Source organism: Sinohyriopsis cumingii, unplaced genomic scaffold (assembly GCF_028554795.1).
Source record: "Sinohyriopsis cumingii isolate HCF-2022 unplaced genomic scaffold, ASM2855479v2 utg000938l, whole genome shotgun sequence".
Classification (NCBI taxonomy): domain Eukaryota; kingdom Metazoa; phylum Mollusca; class Bivalvia; order Unionida; family Unionidae; genus Sinohyriopsis; species Sinohyriopsis cumingii.
The window spans coordinates 2,640,001-2,666,388 of NW_028315944.1; the positions used below are offsets into that span (position 1 = coordinate 2,640,001).

A 26,388-nucleotide genomic window follows, 5' to 3' on the forward strand; every position below is an offset into this window, starting at 1 on the left:
GGACACTTGTCTCAACAAAATAGGGACATTCGTCTCAACAAAATAGGGACATTCATCTCAACAAAATAAGGACATTCATCTCAACAAAATAGGGACATTCGTCTCAACAAATAGGGACATTCATCTCAACAAAATAGGGACATTCATTTCATCTCAACAAAATAGGGACATTCATCTCAACAAAATAGGGACATTCATCAACAAAAGAGGGACATTCATCTCAACAAAATAAGGACATTCATCTCAACAAAATAAGGACATTCATCTCAACAAAATAGGGACATTCATCTCAACAAAATAAGGACATTCATCTCAACAAAATAGGGACAATTGTCTCAACAAAATAGGGACATTCATCTCAACAAAATAAGGACATTCATCTCAACAAAACGGACATTCGTCTCAACAAAATAAGGACATTCGTCTCAACAAAATAGGGACATTTATCTCAACAAAATAAGGACACTTGTCTCAACAAAATAGGGACATTCGTCTCAACAAAATAGGGACATTCATCTCAACAAAATAAGGACATTCATCTCAACAAAATAGGGACATTCATCTCAACAAAATAGGGACATTCATCTCAACAAAATAGGGACATTCGTCTCAACAAAATAGGGACATTCATCTCAACAAAATAGGGACATTCATTTCAACAAAATAAGGACATTCATCTCAACAAAATAGGGACATTCATCTCAACAAAATAGGGACATTCGTCTCAACAAAATAAGGACATTCATCTCAACAAAATAGGGATTTCATCTCAACAAAATAAGGACATTCAACTCAACAAAATAAGGACATTCATCTCAACAAAATAGGGACATTCGTCTCAACAAAATAAGGACATTCATCTCAACAAAATAGGGACATTCGTCTCAACAAAATAAGGACATTCGTCTCAACAAAATAGGGACATTTGTCTCAACAAAAAATAGGGACATTTGTCTCAACAAAATAGGGACATTCATCTAAAAAAAATAAGGACATTCATCTCAACAAAATAGGAACATTTGTCTCAACAAAATAAGGACATTCATCTCAACAAAATAGGGACATTCATCTCAACAAAATAAGGACATTCATCTCAACAAAATAGGGACATTCGTCTCAACAAATAGGGACATTCATCTCAACAAAATAGGGACATTCATTTCATCTCAACAAAATAGGGACATTCATCTCAACAAAATAGGGACATTCATCAACAAAAGAGGGACATTCATCTCAACAAAAAAAGGACATCTCAACAAAATAGGGACATTCATCAACAAAATAGGGACATTCATCTCAACAAAATAAGGACATTCATCTCAACAAAAGAGGGACGTTCATCTCAACAAAATAGGGACTTTCGTCTCAACAAAATAGGGACATTCATCTCAACAAAATAAGGACATTCATCTCAACAAAATAAGGACATTCATCTCAACAAAATAGGGACATTTGTCTCAACAAAATAGGGACATTCATCTCAACAAAATAAGGACATTCATCTCAACAAAACAGGGACATTCGTCTCAACAAAATAAGGACATTCGTCTCAACAAAATAGGGACATTTATCTCAACAAAATAAGGACACTTGTCTCAACAAAATAAGGACATTCGTCTCAACAAAATAGGGACATTCATCTCAACAAAATAAGGACATTCATCTCAACAAAATAGGGACATTCATCTCAACAAAATAGGGACATTCATCTCAACAAAATAGGGACATTCGTCTCAACAAAATAGGGACATTCATCTCAACAAAATAGGGACATTCATTTCAACAAAATAGTGACATTCATCTCAACAAAATAGGGACATTCATCTCAACAAAATAGGGACATTCGTCTCAACAAAATAAGGACATTCATCTCAACAAAATAGGGAATTCATCTCAACAAAATAAGGACATTCAACTCAACAAAATAAGGACATTCATCTCAACAAAATAGGGACATTCGTCTCAACAAAATAAGGACATTCATCTCAACAAAATAGGGACATTCGTCTCAACAAAATAAGGACATTCGTCTCAACAAAATAGGGACATTTGTCTCAACAAAAAATAGGGACATTTGTCTCAACAAAATAGGGACATTCATCTCAAAAAAATAAGGACATTCATCTCAACAAAATAGGAACATTTGTCTCAACAAAATAAGGACATTCATCTCAACAAAATAAGGACATTCATCTCAAGAAAATAAGGACATTCATCTCAAGAAAATAAGGACATTCATCTCAAGAAAATAAGGACATTCATCTCAGCAAAATAGGGACATTCATCTCAACAAAATAAGGACATTCATCTCAACAAAATAGGGAGATTCGTCTCAACAGATTTACACCTGAGTTACATTAAATATGATGACAATTATTTAAAAAAATAAAGAGCTTTTAACAGATAGCAGATTTTACAGCAACCCTTATATTTGGAAGGCATTGCAATTTGAGCAAATGATGCCAGTCCTGCATTAAATATGGTCTTGTTACTAATAATTGAAAAATATTTTAGCTGTTTTATCTTTTTAAAGAAATGCTGAAAAGAATTGGACGAACTTTGACAGGAAAAATCTTTCAGTATAGAAGAAATGGTGTTGATGTCCCTTAAAATATGGATGAAAATATAAAATATAGAGAAATCCTAAAACGGTTGTTTTCATGACATTTGCAATCAAAAAGCATCAGAAGAAAATATCCTACCGATTCCAATTTCTTGGCCAACTGCTCTTGCATTTTTCTGTTAGGTAATGCCAGGCATGTGAGTGAAAAGACACATCCCAGCATGTTACATATGTCTGTTTGGTAATGTCAGGCACATGAGTGAAAAGACATATCCCAGCATGTTACATAAGTCTGTTAGGTAATGTCAGGCACATGAGTGAAAAGACACATCCCAGCATGTTACATATATCTGTTAGGTAATGTCAGGCACATGAGTGAAAAGACACATCCTAGCATGTTACATATGTCTGTTAGGTAATGTCAGGCACATGAGTGAAAAGACACATCCTAGCATGTTACATATGTCTGTTAGGTAATGTCAGGCATGTGAGTGAAAAGACACATCCCAGCATGTTACATATGTCTTTTAGATAATGTCAGGCACATGAGTGAGAAGGCACATTCCAGCATGTTACATGTCTGTTAGGTAATGTCAGGCATGTGAGTGAAAAGACACATCCCAGCATGTTACATATGTCTTTTAGATAATGTCAGGCACTTGAGTGAAAAGACACATCCTAGCATGTTACATATGACTATTAGGTAATGTCAGGCATGTGAATGAAAAGACACATCCCAGCATGTTACATATGTCTGTTAGGTAATGTCAGGCATGTGTGTGAAATGTTACATGTCTGTTAGGTTATGTCAGGCATGTGAGTGAAAAGACACATCCCAGCATGTTACATTTGTCTATTAGGGAATGTCAGGCACATGAGTGAAAAGACACATCCCAGCATGTTACATATGTCTGTTAGGTAATGTCAGGCATGTGAGTGAAAAGACATATCCCAGCATGTTACATTTGTCTGTTAGGTAGTGTCAGGTATGTGAGTGAAAAGACATATCCCAGCATGTTACATATGTCTGTTAGGTAATGTCAGGCATGTGTGAAATGTTACATGTCTATTAGGTTATATCAGGCATGTGAGTGAAAAGACACATCCCAGCATGTTACATGTCTGTTAGGTAATGTCAGGCATGTGAGTGAAAAGACATATCCCAGCATGTTACATTTGTCTATTAGGTAATGTCAGGTATGTGAGTGAAAAGACACATCCCAGCATGTTACATATGTCTTTTAGATAATGTCAGGCACGTGAGTGAAAAGACACATCTCAGCATGTTACATATGACTATTAGGTAATGTCAGGCATGTGAGTGAAAAGACACATCCCAGCATGTTACATATGTCTGTTAGGTAATGTCAGGCATGTGAGTGAAAAGACACATCCCAGTATGTTACATATGACTATTAGGTAATGTCAGGTATGTGAATGAAAAGACACATCCCAGCATGTTACATATGTCTGTTAGGTAATGTCAGGCATGTGAGTGAAAAGACACATCCCAGGATGTTATATTTGTCTATTATAAATTTTGTTTCCATTATTGAAGAACTTCCTGCATTTAAACCAAATTTCTTATCATTGTATACAGACCATTGATCAGAATTTAAATTTCAACATTTTCTGACAAAATTTGACTTAATTATTGTCCAGGTCAACTTTGCTTATGCATCTTAAAGCAAACTTTCCACAGTTGCAGCATATGGTCAGGGTAGCCTTGTTGCATGGACAGAATGTCTAGCTTCTGTTTGAAGGGAAAAAAAGAATATGAAATACTAGATTTTCTCTTCCTGATTAACAAGAACTGCGTAACAACACAATATTGAGATGGAACCTACTTGCCACAACTCATATTGCAAAGGAAGGGATGGTTCTGGTACATAAATAGACACAGAAATAGAAGCCTACCCTTTCTCACAAGTTGATGTACACACACATGCACACAGAGACAGACACACATACATACACATATAGACACGGAGACACATAAACACACACAAACACAGAAACAGAGTCACATATACACACAGATGTCTAGCAAGGCAGGTACAGTGTGACCCGCTATGACATGGTAGTTGGGAGTCATAAAACCCGACCGCCTTATATACTGAACCACATTATATGCAACCAAGTCAGTTAGCTGAAGAAAGTGTACTCCCCAAAAAATTGTGGGTGGGGGGTAATAAATGCGGGCAGTAAAATACGTGCTTCATTGGCACAGTTACCATCTTAAATTGATGCATATTAAATGAGAAATACACCTGTAGTGAAAACAGAGAAGACATAATATAATAGTTTACTTTATATAGAGAACAATGAATTGGTACATACACATGAATCCTATTTATATATAAATGTCTAATGTATAGCATGAATAGAGTATCAGCACCGTGTACTCACTTGCAAATCTCATCATATACATTGAATCCACAATACAAGTGATTCCATACAAAATATGCACACACACAGCTTTAAAATATTCATTAATTTTGTAACAGGTCATATTGGTCTGAATTCAGTGGAAAAACATAGCATAATCACGTAACGAATAACGAAACACATTTACTTTAAAGTACGTTCCAAGTCGGTAAAAGTTAGTTTGCGTTTTAAGCCACCATTGGTAGCGTTCATAAGCATAAACGTTTTCCCTACGAAAAGGAAACTTTCACAGCACAGTTAACGTGTTCCAGTCACATTGGAAAATGCAAAAATCCATCAGATTCCATCACTTTTATTTAAGTTTGGTATTGACTTCCTTTGAAGAAAAGTTCTTTGCTGTTATTGAAAGATTGTAGTCAGCTTTCTTTGATGAAGGGTGCATGCGCTATAGAAGTCAGTGCTAAAGGACAGCTTTGGAGAACCAAATGAATGCCCATTTCTTATTGTGGTGGCAACATCAAATAATTGTATTGCATGATTGAGACTGGTATTTTTACCATTTGCTGAGTACGTTTTCATAACAATCGGTGCTTCAAAGGTAATCTGTTTCCTTTGAAATTTCATCAAACTATTTTATCTGGGTACATTTTTATAAAGGAATTGACCATCATAAGACTATTCTAGTTACTGTCCCTCCATGCCTATTGAATAAACCAATAAGTAAGATGTATTTTTTTTTTTTTTTTTTTACATTTGTGGTAGCAGCATGATGCTGCGTTCCATGCATGCATCTGAAAATTAACAAAGGGTCGACGAATGATAGAGATGCAGGTGTTCTGATGACAGGGATTATTACAGAAAACATGAGTGTTCTGAAGGATTTAATTCTGAGTGAAAAGAAGAGGAATTTTACTTACCATCCACATACAAATGTCAGTCTTTGTAAATATATTAATTACTAGCGAGCTGCCAAAAAGTCCGATGAAAGATAGATTACGAGACAATGCCTCGTCCGTTTGATCTCTGTTACCAGAAATGTCAACAACAAAAAAGCGGATATTTCACAACATACAGAACTCATGATAAGTGGATTATGATATAACACTGCACTGTTTAGATGGTTTGTCAGTATGGACAAAGAATTTGTTTATGTAACAATAGATAAATTTCAGTGCATTTTATATCCAGTTTGTGGCTCCCTTTCATGGGGCCTCTGAATTTTTGCACTCCAAACCAATGGTCGTATATAAAAGTTTAAACAGCCAACAGTGTCGCTAATAAATAAAAAGCCACATGATATGTTTTGCAGCCAATAAGGAAAAACAATCCAAGTTTGCGATATTGGCGAAGACCGATGCAATCCCAGAATAAACTTTTTATGCATTTTTTTCTTCTTACTTTTAAAAAGAAGAAAATACTTTTTCGTGTACAAGAAAAATACATATAAAATTTCAGGAGCCATGCCATGATCGTCTTGTATTATTTATACATGATCTCTTCCCCAAAATGATGAGCAACTTTTTACATATTTTTTGTATTTTTAAAGATTTTTTTTGTGCACAAGAAAAATAAATGTATATGAAATTTCGGGAGCCACACCATGACCACGTTATATCCGAATTCTCGTTATAACGGAGCGCGCTATAGCGGGGTCACACTGTATATATGAATGATTCTGTTTCAAATTTTCTAAATTAAAGTGCATGGTAAGACTAAAATAATTAGTTTCTTGTTGGCCAATTGTCATTTTTCTCATTTCCACTCCTAGCACTTTTTCCCCCCATGTTAAAAAAAAATAATATATATATATATATATATATATATAATGTTTAAAAAAAATCATTTACCTTCTTTTTTTTTCTCAAAAATGTTCAGTGTTCAAATAATCTGGTAGCCTGACGCCTGGGGCCCCTCTAATTTTAGATCAGGCTTGTCCTGTATTCTGTGTGAGGTGCCTGTCGGGCTTGAAACAAAATTATAATTTGCCTGATGAAACTTTTAATTGAGCTAATGAAATATATAAAGATATTTCAAGATGTTGACATACCAGCCATAAAATGTGAAATCTAAATAAGATCACCATTGTCCTACATGAAAATGAGATCTGATTTTAATCCAACTGAAGCATGGTGTGTCATGCTAAAAATACGATTTTGTACTCCCAGACCCAATGACATGTGCGTGTTTCGAGGGGATATAATTTTCGGTAATCTTCAGAAATTGAGGAAAAAAATAACAATCCCCTCCAAAACCCACTACTTTCAATATATGCCTGTCACATGTAGCATGTATAATTGGTAAACAGTCATGATTGGAGCTGGTATAAACCATCATTTCACATATTGCATAATTGGCTAACAGTAGCTAGTGAGATGTGTTTGTAGGTGCAGTGGGTGAGTCCATTGTGCTAATTTGCTTAGGTAGGATCAGTAAGTAGAACAACCTATTGAGATGTTAGATGCATGTCCTAGAACAGAAGTTGTTAGGCCCTGCATATTATCTTAAATGAGAATGTTTAAGGCCTATGTTTTATATATTTCGGACAAGTTTGTGAACAATGGCAACGTGTCTTTGAAGTTGGATATCACTGCATAGATAAAATGCAAGGCATGATCATTTCAGTTGTTGGAATAGTGTTCAGGTGTAATTCATTTTTTAAGCTGATTGAGAAAACAATTAGCTATCAGCAAAGCCCATTGAAAGTAAATTCCCTTTTTGTAAAAAAAAAGAAATAAAAGATAAAGATAAGGGGTAGGGTTTGGCTATTCATTCTTTGCACATACTGCAAACAATACTGGGTTCATTAAATTGTATTAAAGAAAACTTTATCAGTGTACCTTACATGACCAACAAAATGTGTTAAAATATATTAACTAACACTTTCATTGCATTTTAAGTTTAGAGATTTGTTTTTGTATCCTAGGAATATGCATTGAGTTTTGTCAAAGATATAGACTTTATTTGTCTTTTGCCATGTTTTGAAAAGTTAATGACAATAATAATAATAATAATAATAATAATAGTAATAATAATAATAATAATAGTAATAATAGTAATAATAATAATAGTAATAATAATAATAGTAATAATAATAATAATAATAATAGTAATAATAATAATAATAATAGTAATAATAGTAATAATAATAATAGTAAATATTGGTAATAAAATAATCAATCCTGCATTTTAGTTCATTAGTTACCTGGTTTTGTAAGTGACATTGACATGTATGGAACGATATTGAGTTATTAGAAAACTTGGTGGGTCAGGCATTTCTTTTATTCAGTATCAGGTCACTAACATACCCCATAAAAAAATGTCCCCACCTGTGTATGGCCTTCACTGCTCCGTTTCATAACATTCACCAATGCAGAATTCAACATTATTACAAAACAGTATCATAATATCACTCTACACTGGCTGGGTGTTTTTGTTATATTCCACTGATATCATATAGGTTCATACCAGGACTATTTTATATGACTTAGTTTGACAAGGGCAGCACAAATATTGTCAGATTCAAAATTAGTTTAGCACATGACATTAGAAACAGGCAAATTGAGTACAATATTTTCAATATTTCTACCCATTTTCCAGCATGAACATGCTTGTGTTTGGTAAACAAAGGTGAGGTACATAATGTAAAGTTACTTGGTTGCCTTTGCTGTTTGTTTTAAGTTCTAGTTAATTCTATATGAAATTGTTCAATTACATTTTTTATTATGACCACTGCTATTACAGTTTTTGTTTTTGTTACAGTATTCATTTATTGATTATGAAAAAGTATCACAATATTTTATATAATCAGTTCCAACCTCACATAATTATTTCCATACTTAAATTAAAGTTCAAAGAACAATTTAATAGTAGTAATGTTGGTGAATATGTGATAGATATCATCCTCTAGATAAGTTAAAGCCATACTCCATGGCAAAATAATTTACAATATATTGCCAACCTTGTAACAAACATTTATATTGGTTAAAATTGCATCATGTGGTATGGAATGAAGTTTTTAGTTCGTAACATTTAGATTGGTTAAAATTGCATCATGTGGTATGGAATGAAGGTTTTAGTTCATAATATTTATATTGGTTAAAATTGCATCATGTGGTATGGAATGAAGGTTTTAGTTCGTAACATTTAGATTGGTTAAAATTGCATCATGTGGTATGGAATGAAGGTTTTAGTTCGTAACATTTAGATTGGTTAAAATTGCATCATGTGGTATGGAATGAAGGTTTTAGTTCGTAACACCAGAATGTAACTGCTTATGCATTGCTTTGTTTGGACAACATTTTTATACAATGATTAAAATATTGTGATGTATTTAGATTTTTGAGATTTTGTTTCTTTAATAAGAAATGACTTTAGTATTGTGAATGATTGATTAGGTTATCAGTCTTGACATTAAATGAATTACACACTGGACATGAATCTTGAAATTAAAATCAATAACACACTGAACATGAATGGCTTTCAGTTCACTACAGATGTTAGCAAATAGAGTCTACTCAATTTTCAAACTGCTCGACTTCATGAATCCTGTAAAAGATGAATTACAGTTATTAAATAGAATCGTTTTTATTTCTTCCTTTCAATATCTGCATGTCAGTCATTTTGTATCTATCACTGAAAGAAGTATGGTCTATCTATGATTCTGTGTATCCATCCATCCATCCATCTATCCATAAATTACATTATTTTAGCATCATCTTCATAAATACAGTTGATTCAGCATAGCTAGAACTTTTGACTAACATTATTTTTATGACTATTTCCTTTGATGAATTTTTTTACAAACTTGTGCTGGCTAAATATGAAATTTTATTTTCAATATCTGTCACTCCTAATTCGTATTGATTTACAAGGTCTGTCACACCTAATTCATATTGATTTACATGATCTATCACAGACACCTAATTCATATTGATTTACATGATCTATCACAGACACCTAATTCTTATTGATTTACATGATCTATCAGACACCTAATTCTTATTGATTTACATGATCTATCACAGACACCTAATTCATATTGATTGACATGATCTTTCTATCACACCTAATTCATATTGATTGACATGATCTTTATATCACACCTAATTCTTATTGATTTACATGATCTATCACAGACACCTAATTTTTATTGATTTACATGATCTATCACAGACACCTAATTCTTATTGATTGACATGATCTATCACAGACACCTAATTCTTATTGATTGACATGATCTTTCTATCACACCTAATTCTTATTGATTGACATGATCTATCACAGACACCTAATTCTTATTGATTTACATGATCTATCAGACACCTAATTCTTATTGATTTACATGATCTATCACAGACACCTAATTCATATTGATTGACATGATCTTTCTATCACACCTAATTCATATTGATTGACATGATCTTTATATCACACCTAATTCTTATTGATTTACATGATCTATCACAGACACCTAATTTTTATTGATTTACATGATCTATCACAGACACCTAATTCTTATTGATTGACATGATCTTTCTATCACACCTAATTCTTATTGATTGACATGATCTTTCTATCACACCTAATTCTTATTGATTTACATGATCTATCACAGACACCTAATTCTTATTGATTTACATGATCTTTCTATCACACCTAATTCATATTGATTGACATGATCTATCACAGACACCTAATTCTTATTGATTGACATAATCTTTCTATCACACCTAATTCTTATTGATTTACATGATCTATCACAGACACCTAATTCTTATTGATTGACATGATCTTTCTATCACACCTAATTCTTATTGATTGACATGATCTTTCTATCACACCTAATTCTTATTGATTTACATGATCTATCACAGACACCTAATTCTTATTGATTTACATGATCTTTCTATCACACCTAATTCATATTGATTGACATGATCTATCACAGACACCTAATTCTTATTGATTTACATGATCTATCACAGACACCTAATTCTTATTGATTTACATGATCTATCACAGACACCTAATTCATATTGATTGACATGATCTATCACAGACACCTAATTCTTATTGATTTACATGATCTTTCTATCACACCTAATTCTTATTGATTGACATGATCTTTCTATCACACCTAATTCTTATTGATTTACATGATCTATCACAGACACCTAATTCTTATTGATTTACATGGTCTTTCTATCACACCTAATTCATCTTGATTGACATGATCTATCACAGACACCTAATTCTTATTGACTGACATGATCTATCACAGACACCTAATTCTTATTGATTTATATGATCTATCACAGACACCTAATTCTTATTGATTTACATGATCTATCACAGACACCTAATTCTTATTGATTTACATGATCTATCACAGACACCTAATTCATATTGATTTACATGATCTATCACACCAAATTCTGTTTGATTGACGTGATCTAGGTAACAAGACAAAGTAAAAACCCAAAAGCATTTGATTTTTCCAAAAATGTTTTTTTTTAACCTTAAATGTAATATAAAACTAAGTGAAAGAATTAAAAATAACTTACAGTATTATATGAATTCCTATTATATTTCCTACATGTACTGTCAATTTCACAGTAATCCAGAAATTATCCAAAAGTATTCTGAATGAAGGTTCTAATGTGTTTATGTGGTAGCACCACTGAAGAACTGTTTTATTATCCAAAAGTTTTACTTCAAGGTAAATCTAATGAAAGTAAATGTCACAAATATTCTTGAATGTTTCACTTAATCCAACAAGATGCTGTCTGTTTAGAATAAATGGCTTTCTGCTCTGCCATTTCAACATCCACATTATAAGTAAATCTGTTCCTTTCAATGACTCTCATAAGACTCGTATATAATTAAAGAATGAGAATGCTGCATTTAAATTCCATTATATGTGTTTCAGTTCAACAATTCTGAACCACTAAAATGGATTTCAGGTATTTAAATTATTCTGTTTTACAAAATATCTAATAGTCTGCATTTAACTTGTTTAAATTACTGGGCCAATTAGCAACCAGGGCATGACATCTCTATAGTACAGATGTTCTTCTAGGATCACATGATATTGACATGACTTCCATGCAACTATTTTGTTGGCCTACTTTGACTGAATTAGTTATTGACATGAACTTGGCAAATTTCCTTGATTTATGAATGGAAAAGTAGATACATGTACAATTCTTCTAGTACAGGCCAGCCACAGAATTAAAGAATAAAATATATTAATCCAAATTACTTCAATAAAATTTATAAAAATAATATATGTATGATAGGGACATCCGTAACAATACATGTTAATTAGGTGATCTTAATCTGTCTTTGCTTTTGAACACTCTGCAGACGATATTTCTAATCAGATTTGATTCAGATTTAGTATGTCAGCTTAAAATTATCAAGATGTTTGAAGAGTTTGACATCAATGCATATTAATGAGGTGATCCAGCAGCAGTTTGGGTTGAGATTGCAAACACTGTAGAGGCCATATATATGATCTGATGTGGCATGTTGTCAGTATATTGGAAGAGTTCATAAATGAGTGACATCCATAGATATTAATGAGGTCTAGATAAGATCTTGATCAAAGTTACCACATATCATCAAGATCTCAGATGAGTTTACGTATGAATGAGAGCCACAGATTAAAAATGATCTAGGCTGATCAGATGGCGGAATCAAACCTATGACCTATGACCTTCTGATCATTTTTCCAGCACCTTAATCACTCAGCCACCACAGCTCCTTGGGTAGGGATTTTAATGGTTGCCAAGTTAAAACTAAAGGGGAGTAAGAACAGATCAAGTTATCAATGCTGATTGTGGATATTAACTCCCCATATATTGCCAAGTAAGAGTACAAGTGCAGGTACTTTAATGGTAGGGTTATGGTTTCTGAGTTATGAATCGGGGCCTAATAGCCAGGTTCGGGGACAGATGCTGGAGAGAATGCTGGTTGTATAAATGGCTTATCTTTATTATAGCAAGAATGAAATCCTGTATATATGGTGTGAGAAAGAAAATAAATTGCACCAACATTGATAACCAATGAAGTAAATAAGTGCTACAAAGATCTCTTTCTCTTCTACAATTTCACTGTTTTGAATGTTGCATTGACAAGCCAATGTATGTTGTTATCAGTTTAGCAATATCAGCCTGACTTGGGCCTCTTGTTCTTTTTATTGTATATGCAGTGATTGAGGATCATTTTCTTCAGTTCAGAATGAAAATGTGCCAAAGCTTTTGAGAAAATTGAAAGATCAAGGTCACATTGATTACAAGTTTCTTTTTCTTCTTCAAAACACTTGTTTTGAATATCGACGTTTTTCATTTCCAAGAAATATTTTGAATTGAATTCAAGAGTTAGATTTTATTTTTTCTAGTTTACTTGTAGAGTACTCTGAACATGAAGTTCTAGTGTGCATTGAACAAGCATGTACGTTTGGCTCTTAATCTTTTATTGAGTTTAGGTCTGAATCATAATCACTGTCCAACAACATTATGTAAACATTTTTTTTCACTAAGGTAAAGTATTCATGTTTTTATTTTAGAAAACTGCCATTCGGACAGAATGATCAGAAGCAAACTCTTCATCTGTCTATCCTTCTTTCTTTCCTTCATTCTTTACATTAAAGACAACACAAATCATGCAAAATATGTTGGTTATTGTGTTGCAGAAAAGGAGACATGACACTATCAGCTGTCCAGCCTGCAGTTCTGATCTCAGGACCTGTAGGGTGTGGGAAGCTGTCCCTGGTGGTTGCTGTTGCCAGGAGGCTGAACATACATACCTTGAAAGTAAGTTTGGCAGGAGAGAGGTGGCTTGCTTTGTAATTTGCTGTGTCTGATCTTCACTGACTCTTATCAAGGTACTTAAGTTTCGTTTTTTTTATTCATAATTGCACAACAAATTCTCCCAAATTGTACAAGGTGTTCGAGAGGGCTTCGGAGATGGTGTAATGTGCAGGTATTAGAGGTGGAAGGAACGTTAGAACTGGGAGACAGATACTGACCTTGGTTCATATTTCATATTTCTCAGAGTGTGTTACCTCCCTTTGGTATGATAACTCTGAGGGATATTTATATAGGAGAACAATTTTTGGAATTATTTTCTTGCAATGATGGGGTGCAGGGTTGATGATATTAAAAAGTTAGCATGTGACCAAGAATTACAGTGATGTCACAATGAAGTTCATCTGAGCCACAGTACTTAGTCTGGATCTATTCCATACTTAGTCTGGATCTATTTCATTTGTTCTGTATTGGATTTCAATTCATGATGATGGAAATAAGATAGGATCCAGTATAGGGGTTGATATATTCATTTGATGGACTAAAGTTTAGATGACCTAACTTTCACAATAACCTTACAGAAGCAATATAATCAGAAAGAGTATGTAAAGCAAAGAACATGACCTTAATCCATAGGCCACTGACCCATGCACATGGCATAACCGATTAGCATTTTTCTACTGATTTCCGATTCCGGATTTTGGGCATGAAATTTTTCCGATTCCGGATATGATTCAATTAATCGGAAATGCTAAATTAAAAGGTTTTTCAAATTAACTTTTTAAACCGTGTTACACACGTTTTGCATATCACACCGATGTCACAAGGGGAAGGATATGGCAGGACTATAGCAAAATGCAACGAAGTTCAAAGCCACAAAGAATCCATGAAATTTTTTATTTTTTTGCCAGTTCCGACCCATTCTTTGTTCAACAATTAGTTGATCTTTCCGCCAGGCTTTTATTTTCCCGCCTTAATCATTTATGTCGGCAAGCGGCCAGTTCCATCCTGTACTTTATTCAACAATTAGTTGATCTTGCCGCCATGCTTTAATGTCGCGGTCAAATAAAAATAAAACAGGCTTTTGTTTGGTCCTATAAAGTTGGCCTCTTGCGAAATCATTTTCTTTTAATACCTCATTAGCATGTGTCAATGTATTCAATATTATGCCTTCATTATTGAGGATGTTGACATAAACGGGTAGGATTGTATTATATATTTTAATAAATTTAAATCTTTCGGTCTAACTCAAGTATTATCGTTTCACCCCGTTGTGTTGACCATATTGGACTTTCCTGACTTCTTATTTAACTTTATTAACGCACTATCGAATGACACGCAGTGTTAGACATGGTGCTATAGAAATTCAACTTTATTATTTTTATTATCCGAATCGGTCGTTCCTGCCTTGTCCGACTCCGATTAATCGGAAGTTCATACTATCCGGTGGAATCCGATTTCCGGATCAAAAGTCGGTTATGCCCTAATGCACATGTCAGAAATGTGGATCTAACTCAGGACCACAGTGGTGCAAAGTGAGTGGTATTACAGTTCTGATATCCCAAACCTGTGAGTAACCTCTAATTTAGAAAATCAACCAGAAGTAGAGGGCATTTTAGGAAGAGATGATTTAAAAAGAAATAAGACTTCTGAGTTAAGTTGTTGACATTGGATCTTTTTCATAGCAGTGAATGAATTTTCAGCTGGTTGATGAGCTAAATTATATTGGTTACATACTTTTTATTTCATCAGTTTGAAAATGCTGCCATTGAACAAAAGAACATTCTTTTTTCTGTCCAAATTAACAAACATTAAGTTGTTAACTTTTCTTTTAGTGCCTATAGCTATAAGTTAGATTTCATATCCAGAAAAATTGAAGACTTTACGTTATTGCTTTCATTTGCATAAAGAGCATGTATGTTTTATTGTTACAGAAAAATTGCATGTCAAATGAGAAAAGCTTAGGTCATGGTGTTTGAGTTTCTCACTGTCCAGACATGAGCAATGGCTTTATTACAGTTGAACTTTGGTGATTTCTTGAGTATGTCTGAATTTGTTTTATACATGCCTGTCGTACAGTTTCTGTCCATATGTTACAGATGAACTGCCATGGTCTATGCGCAGAGACGTCAGCTGCTACTGAGACTAGAATGAAGAATATATTTAATGCAGGTCTCCCTTTACATATTTCTATCATATTTCTTTGCAACTGTATCTGCTTCTGATATTGGAGCGTTGCAGGAAATTTTAATGTTGAATTTATACTCACCAGAACTATACTTAATGTAATGAAATTATGCTGCATTACTTCTCCACTTGTAAACAACATTTTGCATATTTAGAATTCCTCCTGACCATTGACCAATCCTACAGCAAACTGGGATTTACTATGAATAAGAAACATCTTTCACAGTCATAATACCACAAGATTTGGCAGGTGATCGACAGTCATACCCATGACTCACAAACTCTATAATCGGTTTGAAAATGTATTAATGACAAACTTACAGATGCTATGATCTGTTTGAAAATGTATCCACGAATGACTTATGAACACTACAATGCTTAAAAATGTACCAATGACAGACTTACCAAAACTACAATCTGTTTGAAATTATAACCATGACAGACTTACAGACACCATAATCTGTTTAAAAATGTACCAATGACAGACTTACAAACATTATAATCTGTTTGAAAATGTACCAATGACAGAATTACAAACATTATAATCTGTTTGAAAATGTACCAATGACAGACTTACAAACATTATAATCTGTTTGAAAATGTACCAATGACTGACTCTCGGCAAATAAAAGGACACATGCCTCACATCCCAGCAGATTTTGTGCTAAAATCAGTCTCATCCCTCTCGTTTATTCAATTACAGAAATTGAGTCATACTAATGAATGGCAGTTGGTTTAATTATTAAAATGGACTATATTGAGCCATACTAATGAATGGCAATTGGTTTAATTATTAAAATGGACTATATTGAGTCATACTAATGAATGGCAATTGGTTTAGTTATTACAATGGACTATACTGAGTCATACTAATGAATGGCAATTGGTTTAATTATTAAAATGGACTATATTGAGTCATGCTAATGAATGGCAATTGGTTTAATTATTACAATGGACTATATTGAGTCATACTAATGAATGGCAATTGGTTTAATTATTAAAATGGACTATATTGAGCCATACTAATGAATGGCAATTGGTTTAATTATTAAAATGGACTATATTGGGCCTACACTGAGTGAATGGCAATTGGTTTAATTATTACAATGGAATATATTGGGCCTACACTGATGAATGGCAATTGGTTTAATTATTACAATGGACTATATTGAGTCAGACTGATGAATGGCAATTGGATTTTTTTATTAAAATGGACTATATTGGGCCTACACTGATGAATGGCAATTGGTTTAATTATTACAATGGACTGTATTTGGCCTACACTGATGAATGGCTAACAGACAGTTTGCTACTTTGTATAATACATTGCATGTATTCACATAGTTACACCTGCATTGTTACTTTGTCAGATATTTTTGCTTGTGTAGCTTGAACATACAGATAGATACGTATGATTTATCTATTTATTTAGATTTTATTTCATTCCTCTCTTGCAACTGATTTCAGTTAAAGATTCTATGTATATTTTCCAATATTACATATCATTATTATTATTATTAAAATGCAAAACTTTGACTTGCTGAAAAAGCCATGCAGTTAATTACCATATTTACTTGAGTATAAGTTGGATTCAACAGCAAATTGTATAGACCCAGATCTGCTGTTGCATGTTATACTGGAAGATCTGGGTCTATGCAGTTTGTTAGGACTAATCAGTATAACAAAGAGCATAGACAATGATCTGCCAGTACATTTGATAGCCGATTATTGTCCATATTTTTGCACTTGGATCTGATTTATATGTAGGTATATGTGATGGACATCGCTATACTGGTGTTGGGGTCATGTGATCATGATACTTTATTAGCAATAAACAGTTCATGACATGGTGTTCGCCCCCTGGCATCATGATGTTATGTGATAACAATCACTGTGACATGACATTCATCCATCCATCTTTTAGCCATTACTCTAAAATACTGGTCAGATATTTGCCAAACTTTGTAAATATGCTGCCCATGTGATAACCATTGCAAAGATGGTTATAGATTTGTGCCTTTCCTCTGGAAGGGTGTCAGTGGTCAAATATACTAAAATTGCAGTTACATTGTCATTTTTTTAATATATTTGACTAAGCTCTTTATATGCAGTCATAGCACAGGGATACATAATAACTGTAATGAATTTTAGGCAATTGGAAACATTGGCTTGGACGGAGGAATACGTAATAAAAATCATTGGGATTTGCCATGGTGATCCATATGTTCTGAAGCAGCACAAGTGTTTATATAATATGCCATTTGCTGTAAATACCCTGTGAATGTTCATTTATTAAAGTATGCCATTTTCTGTAAGTTTCTTGTGATTTCTGACCTAGTGCTTCTGATCATATGTTGCATTTTCATTGTATCTTCAAGGGATGCAAGATTGAAAGCAAAAAATCTCCTTGGTATCAGAATTGGGTGTCAGATTAAATATTAAACAAACCTTGGTGTCAAAATGGATGTCATATTGAAAATTGGGGTGTCTCTGATGCACAAATGAGGGTAAAGGGAAACACTGACGTGTTTCATTTGCTGTAAGTACCTTGTGGATTGTGACTTTGTGCTGGTGTTCAGGTAATGTAGTATGCCATTTGCTGTAAGTACCTTGTGGATTGTGACTTTGTGCTGGTGTTCAGGTAATGCAGTATGCCATTTGCAGTAAGTACCTTGTGGATTGTGACTTTGTGCTGGTGTTCAGGTAATGCAGTATGCCATTTGCAGTAAGTACCTTGTGGATTGTGACTTTGTGCTGGTGTTCAGGTAATGCAGTATGCCATTTGCTGTAAGTACCTTGTGGATTGTGACTTTGTGCTGGTGTTCAGGTAATGCAGTATGCCATTTGCTGTAAGTACCTTGTTCAGATTATATTCAGTTCGATTGAACTTGTATAAATTTAATATGAAATGAACACCAATGAAAGATCCTCTGTTTATATTAGATTGTAATTGTTATATTGTATTATTTATCTATTACATTTTAATATAATTTATGTTTTTCTCATTTAGCTGGTCTGTACTCTCCTTGTATCCTTTTGTTACTAAATGTCCATGCTCTTGGTCGGGATAGAGATGGGAATACGGAGGGTAAGTACATAGCTCAAAAATATAAATGTTGTCATATAATATGTAATAAAAATTAGCAATAAAAAGATTGATTATTCAGCATATATGGGAAGGATTTCTTGATTTTCAGTTTATATCCCCAAATGTCACAGAACAATGTAAATTTTACCTTAGTTTTGTTAACTTTAAGCTCAGAAAACTATGATGTTTATCCATGTGTATCATGCATCCATACTGCAAAAAGAGTGGACCCCAATCAGCATGTGCCAGCAGATCTGGTCTTCAATAATGCAACTCTTTAGCTTCAGTTGGAGCTTGAGGTTTTGTTTTGACCAATGAATGATGTTACTTTGAAAGTTTGATTGGCTGATAATGGAAACTCATTTCATATGTTTTATTATCTCCTGTCTTGGGGCCTCGAGTGGTCTAAAGCGCTCTCTGTTACGGATCACTGCCATCTCACCTCTGTCTACGTGGGTTCAAATGTCAGGCTCGGCCAATGTGGATATGTGAGAATACTTGCCAGTAGCATCTCGTGGGTCGGCGTTTTTTTCCGGGGTTTTCCTGGGTTCTTCCTCCACCATTAATACTGGCCACCATATATAGCCTATATTGTGCTGAAAAATGGTGCTAAACCCTATAACAACAACAACAACAATAATCTCCAGTCTTTGTCCTGTATTCTCAAATACTTTTGAGCATGAAACTCAAGTCCAAGGTCAGTCCCAAAACTTTTACTTTTTATAACTTTAATAAGAAGACATTATAATCAGAAAGTTCCAGGCTATTTTTAATCCAGGTTACTCTACTGATAGTTATAATTTCAAATACACAGGCTTACTCCTAGCATCCATTTTCAGTTGAAGGTTTTGAGCCAGAGATTGAGTTTTGTGTCCACAAAGTTTTGAGATTACAAGACCTTGGTCTGGGCCTACACTATTCATTCTGACCAACATAGTTTTGAGATTACAAGACCTTGGTCTTGTCTTACACTATTCATTCTGACCAACATAGAGCTTGATCTGCCATACAGTGCATCCTGAACTGGCACATTTAGGGCTATATATTTTGAAGCTGTGTATTTGCTTTTCATATGTTCTGGTGCATTATTCATAAGTAAATTTAGTAAGGGAGGTAAATCCTGTAATAATGTTTAATGAGTATACATATATTTAAAAGAATATTTTAAATGCCTGCCAAAAAATGTATTGATTAAAGGATATAAAAGAATATCTTAAAAGTGAAAGTTTTCTCAGTTTTTAATTTTGTTTCACTCAAATATTTTAAGATTGAGTCAACTTTATTAATATGTTAGATATATAAAAGCATATGCAAGTAATATTTGATGCTATTTCAGCATGTATAATAATTAGTAATGCAAGTAATATTTGATGCTATTTCAGCATGTATAATAATTAGTAATGCAAGTATATGTACACTAGGCTGGTATCTTGCAGATCCAAGAGTTGCCAGTAGTTTCCATAATTATGTCCTTCAGTTGAAGAAGGAACTTCAGACATACCCAGTAATTGTGGTGGCCACAACACACACGCCAAAAGAACTGACCAAGGACATGCAGGAGGCATTCCTTCATGAGCTGAAAATAGAGGTACAATCAGAAAACGCATCCTTGTATTGATAATCCATGTATTCAACAGACTTGCATGTTTAAATAAGTTACATCTGTTAAATTTGAGTTCTGCTGGTGGAAGCCAGAGGAGCTGATGTCATGGTCTGTCATCTGTCATGCATTGTCTGTCAGTTAGCATGAATTTTTTATGCTACTCCTAAGTCACTGAGTGGATTGCCATGAATCATTGCAAACACATTTGTCCCATTGTCTAGTTGCTCCTCAGTGAAGATGTTGCCTCTTGAACTTTGCATATGTCAAAATGGTAGCTTTCTTGAAAATCTTGTTATTCCTGAATGTGTGGTTACATCAACATTGTGGTTTTACTGAAAGACTTTTTCGATGTAGATGATTTGAAAATGAAACTGTTGCTGTTTTGTCCTCAGACAATCCTGGCCATCTTGAAAATCTTGAATTTGCTACTCCTCCTACACTGACGGTCATAACATGGAGTTTCACTAAAAGACTTATCGTAAGATTTATATGGTTATAAATTAAAATTGTGCCAATTTGACATCACACATAATTGCTATGATGGCTATCTTGAAATCATGTTATTGCTACTTCCTCAGAATGGATGGTCATATCAGCATTGGGGTTTTGGTTAAAAAATTATTTTAAGATATGTGGTTGGTCCTGAATGAAAATGATGCCAATGTAAAATCCCAGTATGAGAAAATCTTGTTATGTCAACTGTTCCAGAACAGATGGTCACATAAACATGGTTTTTCTTTTGCTTAAACACTTATTTAAATATTTAGTTGGTCATATATTAAAGCTGATTTAACCTCCAAATAGCTTCCAGGTGGGTAATAACCTCCAAATAGCTTCCAGGTGGGTAATAACCTCCTGATGGCTGCCTTGGTGGCCACTAACCTCCAAATGGCTAACTAGAAAATCTTCATATGACTGCTTCTCCTGAACAGATGGTTATATTGGCGTGGTGCTTTTACTAAAGTACCATGCAGCTGATCATGAATGAAGTTATGCTGATTTTGAAATGGCAACCACTTTATGGTACAGCTGTCTCAAAATTATTGTCATCACTACTTATCTTCAGCAGGTGGTGGGATTCACAGAGCAGAATTGATGTGGGGCATTGACATGGTGAAACTGACGTGGGGCTTTGAGATTTGACATTGACTTGGTGGAATTGACTTGGGGCATTGAGATGGTTCATTGACATGGGACAGTGACATGGTGGAATTGAGATGGGACATTAACATGGGGCATTGACATGATGAAATTGACATTGGGGAATTTAGATCATACATTGACATGGGGTAGTGACATGGTGGCATTGGGATGGGACATTGGCATATAATAATAATAATAATAATAATAATGAGGACTTTGTATAGCGCCTAATCTTTAGAAGCTCTAAGTGCTTTACAACATTAGACAACACCAATAAGATAAAAAACATATAATGATATGATTACAAAAACAAACGCCATGAAATTAGAAAACATTAAAAAACATGCTGAGAATATGGTATTAACATTGAGGAATTGAGATGGGATGTTGACATGGGTCATTCACTAAAGCACATCTTGCAATAAGCGATTGGTCCTGAATGAAAAATGTTTGTGTATCTAACCATCAATATGCCCATAGTATTGTGAACAATTCTGAACAGCAATCCTACATGACCTTGGAGACAAGTCAGAGGTTACTGCTGGCATTTTTGTTATTTTAGAAACTTACCAGTACAGTTACATTTACATATGCAAATTAATTTTGACCAGTCTTTGTATTTAAAGAAGTTGACAAGCAGCCCTCTGAATTAATTTCAGAGTCAAAGGACATGGCTGTGATTTTTATCTATAATGGCTTCTGTGCATGATAACACAAACAAAAAATGTCTGGATTTTTATCAGACTCAGTCTGAATATATGAGAAGAATACCTTGTTGAAACAAAAATAATTATGGACCAAACTTAACATGTGGGTATATCTTGACAGTATCTAAGACAATTTTATTCTCTTTGGTCAATAATATCAAAGCCATGACAGAGAGTTTTGTTCTGCACTTGTGATCATGTTTATTACAAAACACAAAAGAAAATATTTTATTTTTTTACCAAATTTGGGATGTTGGAGTTTCTCATGAATATTTGAAATGATTTAAATACTCAGTGATTGAAAAGTATAAAAGGAGGGAAGAAATGGACTTATTGTGGACTCCTACAGTTCTTTTCAACCAATAGATCATCAGTTCTTTCAAGGAACTCCTTTTTTAATGTCTTGTTATGATAGTAGAACTTTGTCATTATTTAGATTAGGATTATTATTGGTGGCTCTATGATTAACCTGTCAAACTCATGACCACATGACCAGATGGGTGTGGCTTGAATCTTGCCTTTGGATGATTCATCATTGGCTGCTGTGATGTCTTCCTTGGCAAAGCACTTTACTCCACTTGCTACCACATGATATAACCTTCATATTTGTAAGTGCCCCAAGAAACATACACACACAAAACTTATTCAGGTTATCAGTATTTCAAAACTACCTGTATGACCCTAAAATGTGTACATTTAGTACAAACTTAACTTTCACAAAAACTTCAGACAAAAATGGTTCATTCATTGTCTATTAAGGAACATGGTGTAATTGGCATATATAGTCATTTATAAATCTTGTCAAACTGAAAACAACATAGACCTTGATCTGCTTGACATAATGTGCCAGCAGATCAGGGTATCTGTTGTTTGTTCTACTGATTATTCCTTACAAACTGTATAGAGCCTGATCTGCTGGCAGTTTGCAATTTGATTGGAACTATAAGTGAGGACATGTGTTATTTGGAGATCACTGTGGGGTTGTGTGTACCATCATGTCTTGCTATTGCAACAAACAACATCATCATCATTTTGGGTTTAGTGTTTTAGATCACCAATGATTGCACTTCAGAGTATATGGACTGACACCACATATACTCACTTACAAGTCGAATCCAACTGCAATCTGCACAGACTCAGATCTGCCATCACATAACATACTGGCAGAGCTGGGTCTATGCAATTTGTTAGGATTAAGAAGTACAACAAACAGCATTGACCCAGATCTGCTGACACATCAAGTAACAGCAGATCAGAGTCTAAGTTGTTTGCAGTTGGACATGGCTTAGACAGGAGGATTTATGGTATGCAGTTTGTTATTTGCAATGTTAGTATTTACTGACAGGGTTCCCACGCTACTGGGAAATATGAAAAAGTTGGGAGAAATGATACTTGTTTCCCTGACCGTGAAAAGTCCTCGAATTTTGAAAATATTGATGAAAGTCATGGGAAAACCTGGGAATTTTCCAAAACCACTTGACGTCCAAAACAATCACATAATTGAGTTATAACTAAACTGATCGTGAGTTAAATTTATCGAGTTCTAACCAGAATATTCAGAGGGTGCCATATGGATTATTTAGTTGCTTGCAATAAACATATATGCTGAGTCAAAGCAAACGCCCAGTGGATTAGATTCGTCTAGTAGACTTTTATTTTCAGCTTGATATCCGTATCTTTTCTTACATGGAAGGTATGAAAACCAATCTAGCATCACCTGAGGCCAACATGGTGGTGGCAAAGTGTAGCTGCTTAACGGATGGCCTAGCAAACTTTAAATGTTGCTAGATTGAATGAAACACGCATGAAATCAATATGAAAATTACTCATTTTCTCAGAAATTGTGAGTAGTAAAATCATTATGTATTTAACCTGCTGAAAGACAAGATAAAACTACGTCATTGATGAAATGTGACCTGGTGCTAGCGATTTGCATTGCTAGTTGCATGAGTATTGTACACATATCTAACAACCCACCTTTTCAAATGTTGTAGAGAAAGTAAAAAACATTAAATGAAAGTCATATAATGGTTGTAATAAAAATACAAAAATGAAAGAACACAAAATTCTCCATATTTATATATTCCGAGAACAACTTTTGGAGTATTGTTGTATCACATGACCACCATGTTGACCTGTGATCTCTGCTTGATAAATCAGACTGACCATATTGCTGGTTTTTACAAAAAGTATCTGACTTTAATTTAATAGAATTGAATTTCTGTACAACAATATTATAAAGGAGTTTGTTGTTGATATCATGTGCATATTGGAATTAGTACAGTTTAGGCTATTGGTACATTAGTTCAGTTCAGGCTATTGGTACATTGGTACAGTTTAGGCTATTGGTACATTAGTACAGTTCAGGCTATTGGTACATTATTACAGTTTAGGCTATTGGTACATTAGTACAGTTTAGGCTATTGGTACATTAGTACAGTTCAGGCTATTGGTACATTAGTACAGTTTAGGGTATTGGTACATTAGTACAGTTTAGGCTACTGGTACATTAGTACAGTTCAGGCTATTGGTACATTATTACAGTTTAGGCTATTGGTACATTAGTACAGTTCAGGCTATTGGTACATTATTACAGTTTAGGCTATTGGTACATTAGTACAGTTTAGGGTATTGGTACATTAGTACATAAGAGACTAATGGCCACTCCTGGCATATCAACACTTTCAGTGTTGAATATTTTTTGAAATACCACAAAATATTATTCAGATCTTTAGTTATTAGGACTTGTGTCAGTGTTTCTGGGATTATTTGGGATTTCATTTGCAAGTACCATAAGTTTACATTTTTACTTTTTATCTTGGGAAATAAACTATTTTTTAATTTTACAAAGGTTGTTGCTTCTCACTTTTTCTATTACTTTTTAAGACCATAAGAGTCATGATAATTTACATTCTTGATTTGTTGACTAGTCTGTTTTATTAACCAGTCTGTTTTATTAAACAGTCTGTTTTGTTAACCAGTTTGTTTTATTCCTACTGTTTATTCATTACAGTTTTTAGTTATTTAGTGGAGGTAAATTGGATTCAGTTAAAGAAATCCACCATTCTGGTTTCCTGACCTATTTATTGCTATCAATTCATTGAGATGAAATGAACTTGACTTTATAGAAGTCATAAGACTTTTCTTCTCTACATTATAGATTCATTCTCATGGCAATGTTAGGGCTCAAAATACTGAAGGCATTAGATTTCTGTGATAACTAAGTTGTAAAAAACCTGACTGCTGTTTTTGTAGGCCCCAAATGAAATGGAGAGAGGAGACATGATACAGGGTTTGTTACAGAATGTACAGTACTCGGGAAACATCTCAATACCCTACATAGCCCAGAGAACAGCTGTAAGTGTTTAGTAAATCTCTTCATGTTTTACATAGCCTAGAGTTAAGCTGTAAATGTTCAGTAAATGTCTCCATACCCTACATAGCACAAGAACAGTTGTGCATGTTATGTAAATATGCCATACTCTACATTGTAAATATCAGGTAATATTTAAATGCTATCATACTAAACCTAGTCCAGAGAACAGTTCTTAAGTGTTCATTGTATATCTCTAGAGAATCCGACTAAGTGTTCATTATACACCTTCATACTCTACATATCACATACGACAGCTAAAAGAGTTTAGTAAATATATCCAGGATCTACATGACAGTTGTAAATGTTCATTAAACATCTCATTTCTCTTTTAGCTGTAAGTTTTCAGTATACATACTGTACATTATCAAGAGAACAGCTGTATATGTTCATTAAACATCTCATTTCTCTTTTTGCTGTAAGTTTTCAGTATACATACTATATCATTATCAAGAGAACAGTTGTAAATGTTCATTAAACATCTCATTTCTCTTTTAGCTGTAAGTGTTCATTATACATACCATAC

General features: G+C 33.9%; 1 protein-coding gene across 3 annotated transcripts in view; it reads left to right on the forward strand.

Moving 5' to 3' along the window:
- LOC149773007 (peroxisomal ATPase PEX6-like) overlaps nucleotides 1-26,388 on the forward strand; it is a 104,007-nt gene that overhangs the window by 25,810 nt on the left and 51,809 nt on the right. For 2 of the 3 annotated variants that reach the window (XR_016417510.1, XM_089946980.1), the window contains exons 6-11: nucleotides 8,549-8,578; nucleotides 13,647-13,767; nucleotides 15,861-15,933; nucleotides 18,959-19,036; nucleotides 20,473-20,624; nucleotides 25,745-25,846. Coding sequence is in view for 2 of the 3 variants with exons in the window: in XM_089946980.1 (XP_089803106.1) it covers nucleotides 8,549-8,578; nucleotides 13,647-13,767; nucleotides 15,861-15,933; nucleotides 18,959-19,036; nucleotides 20,473-20,624; nucleotides 25,745-25,846 (556 nt within the window). In the remaining variant the exon portion in view is untranslated. The remainder of the gene's footprint in view (nucleotides 1-8,548; nucleotides 8,579-13,646; nucleotides 13,768-15,860; nucleotides 15,934-18,958; nucleotides 19,037-20,472; nucleotides 20,625-25,744; nucleotides 25,847-26,388) is intronic. The other variant, XM_089946981.1, reaches the window with a different exon arrangement.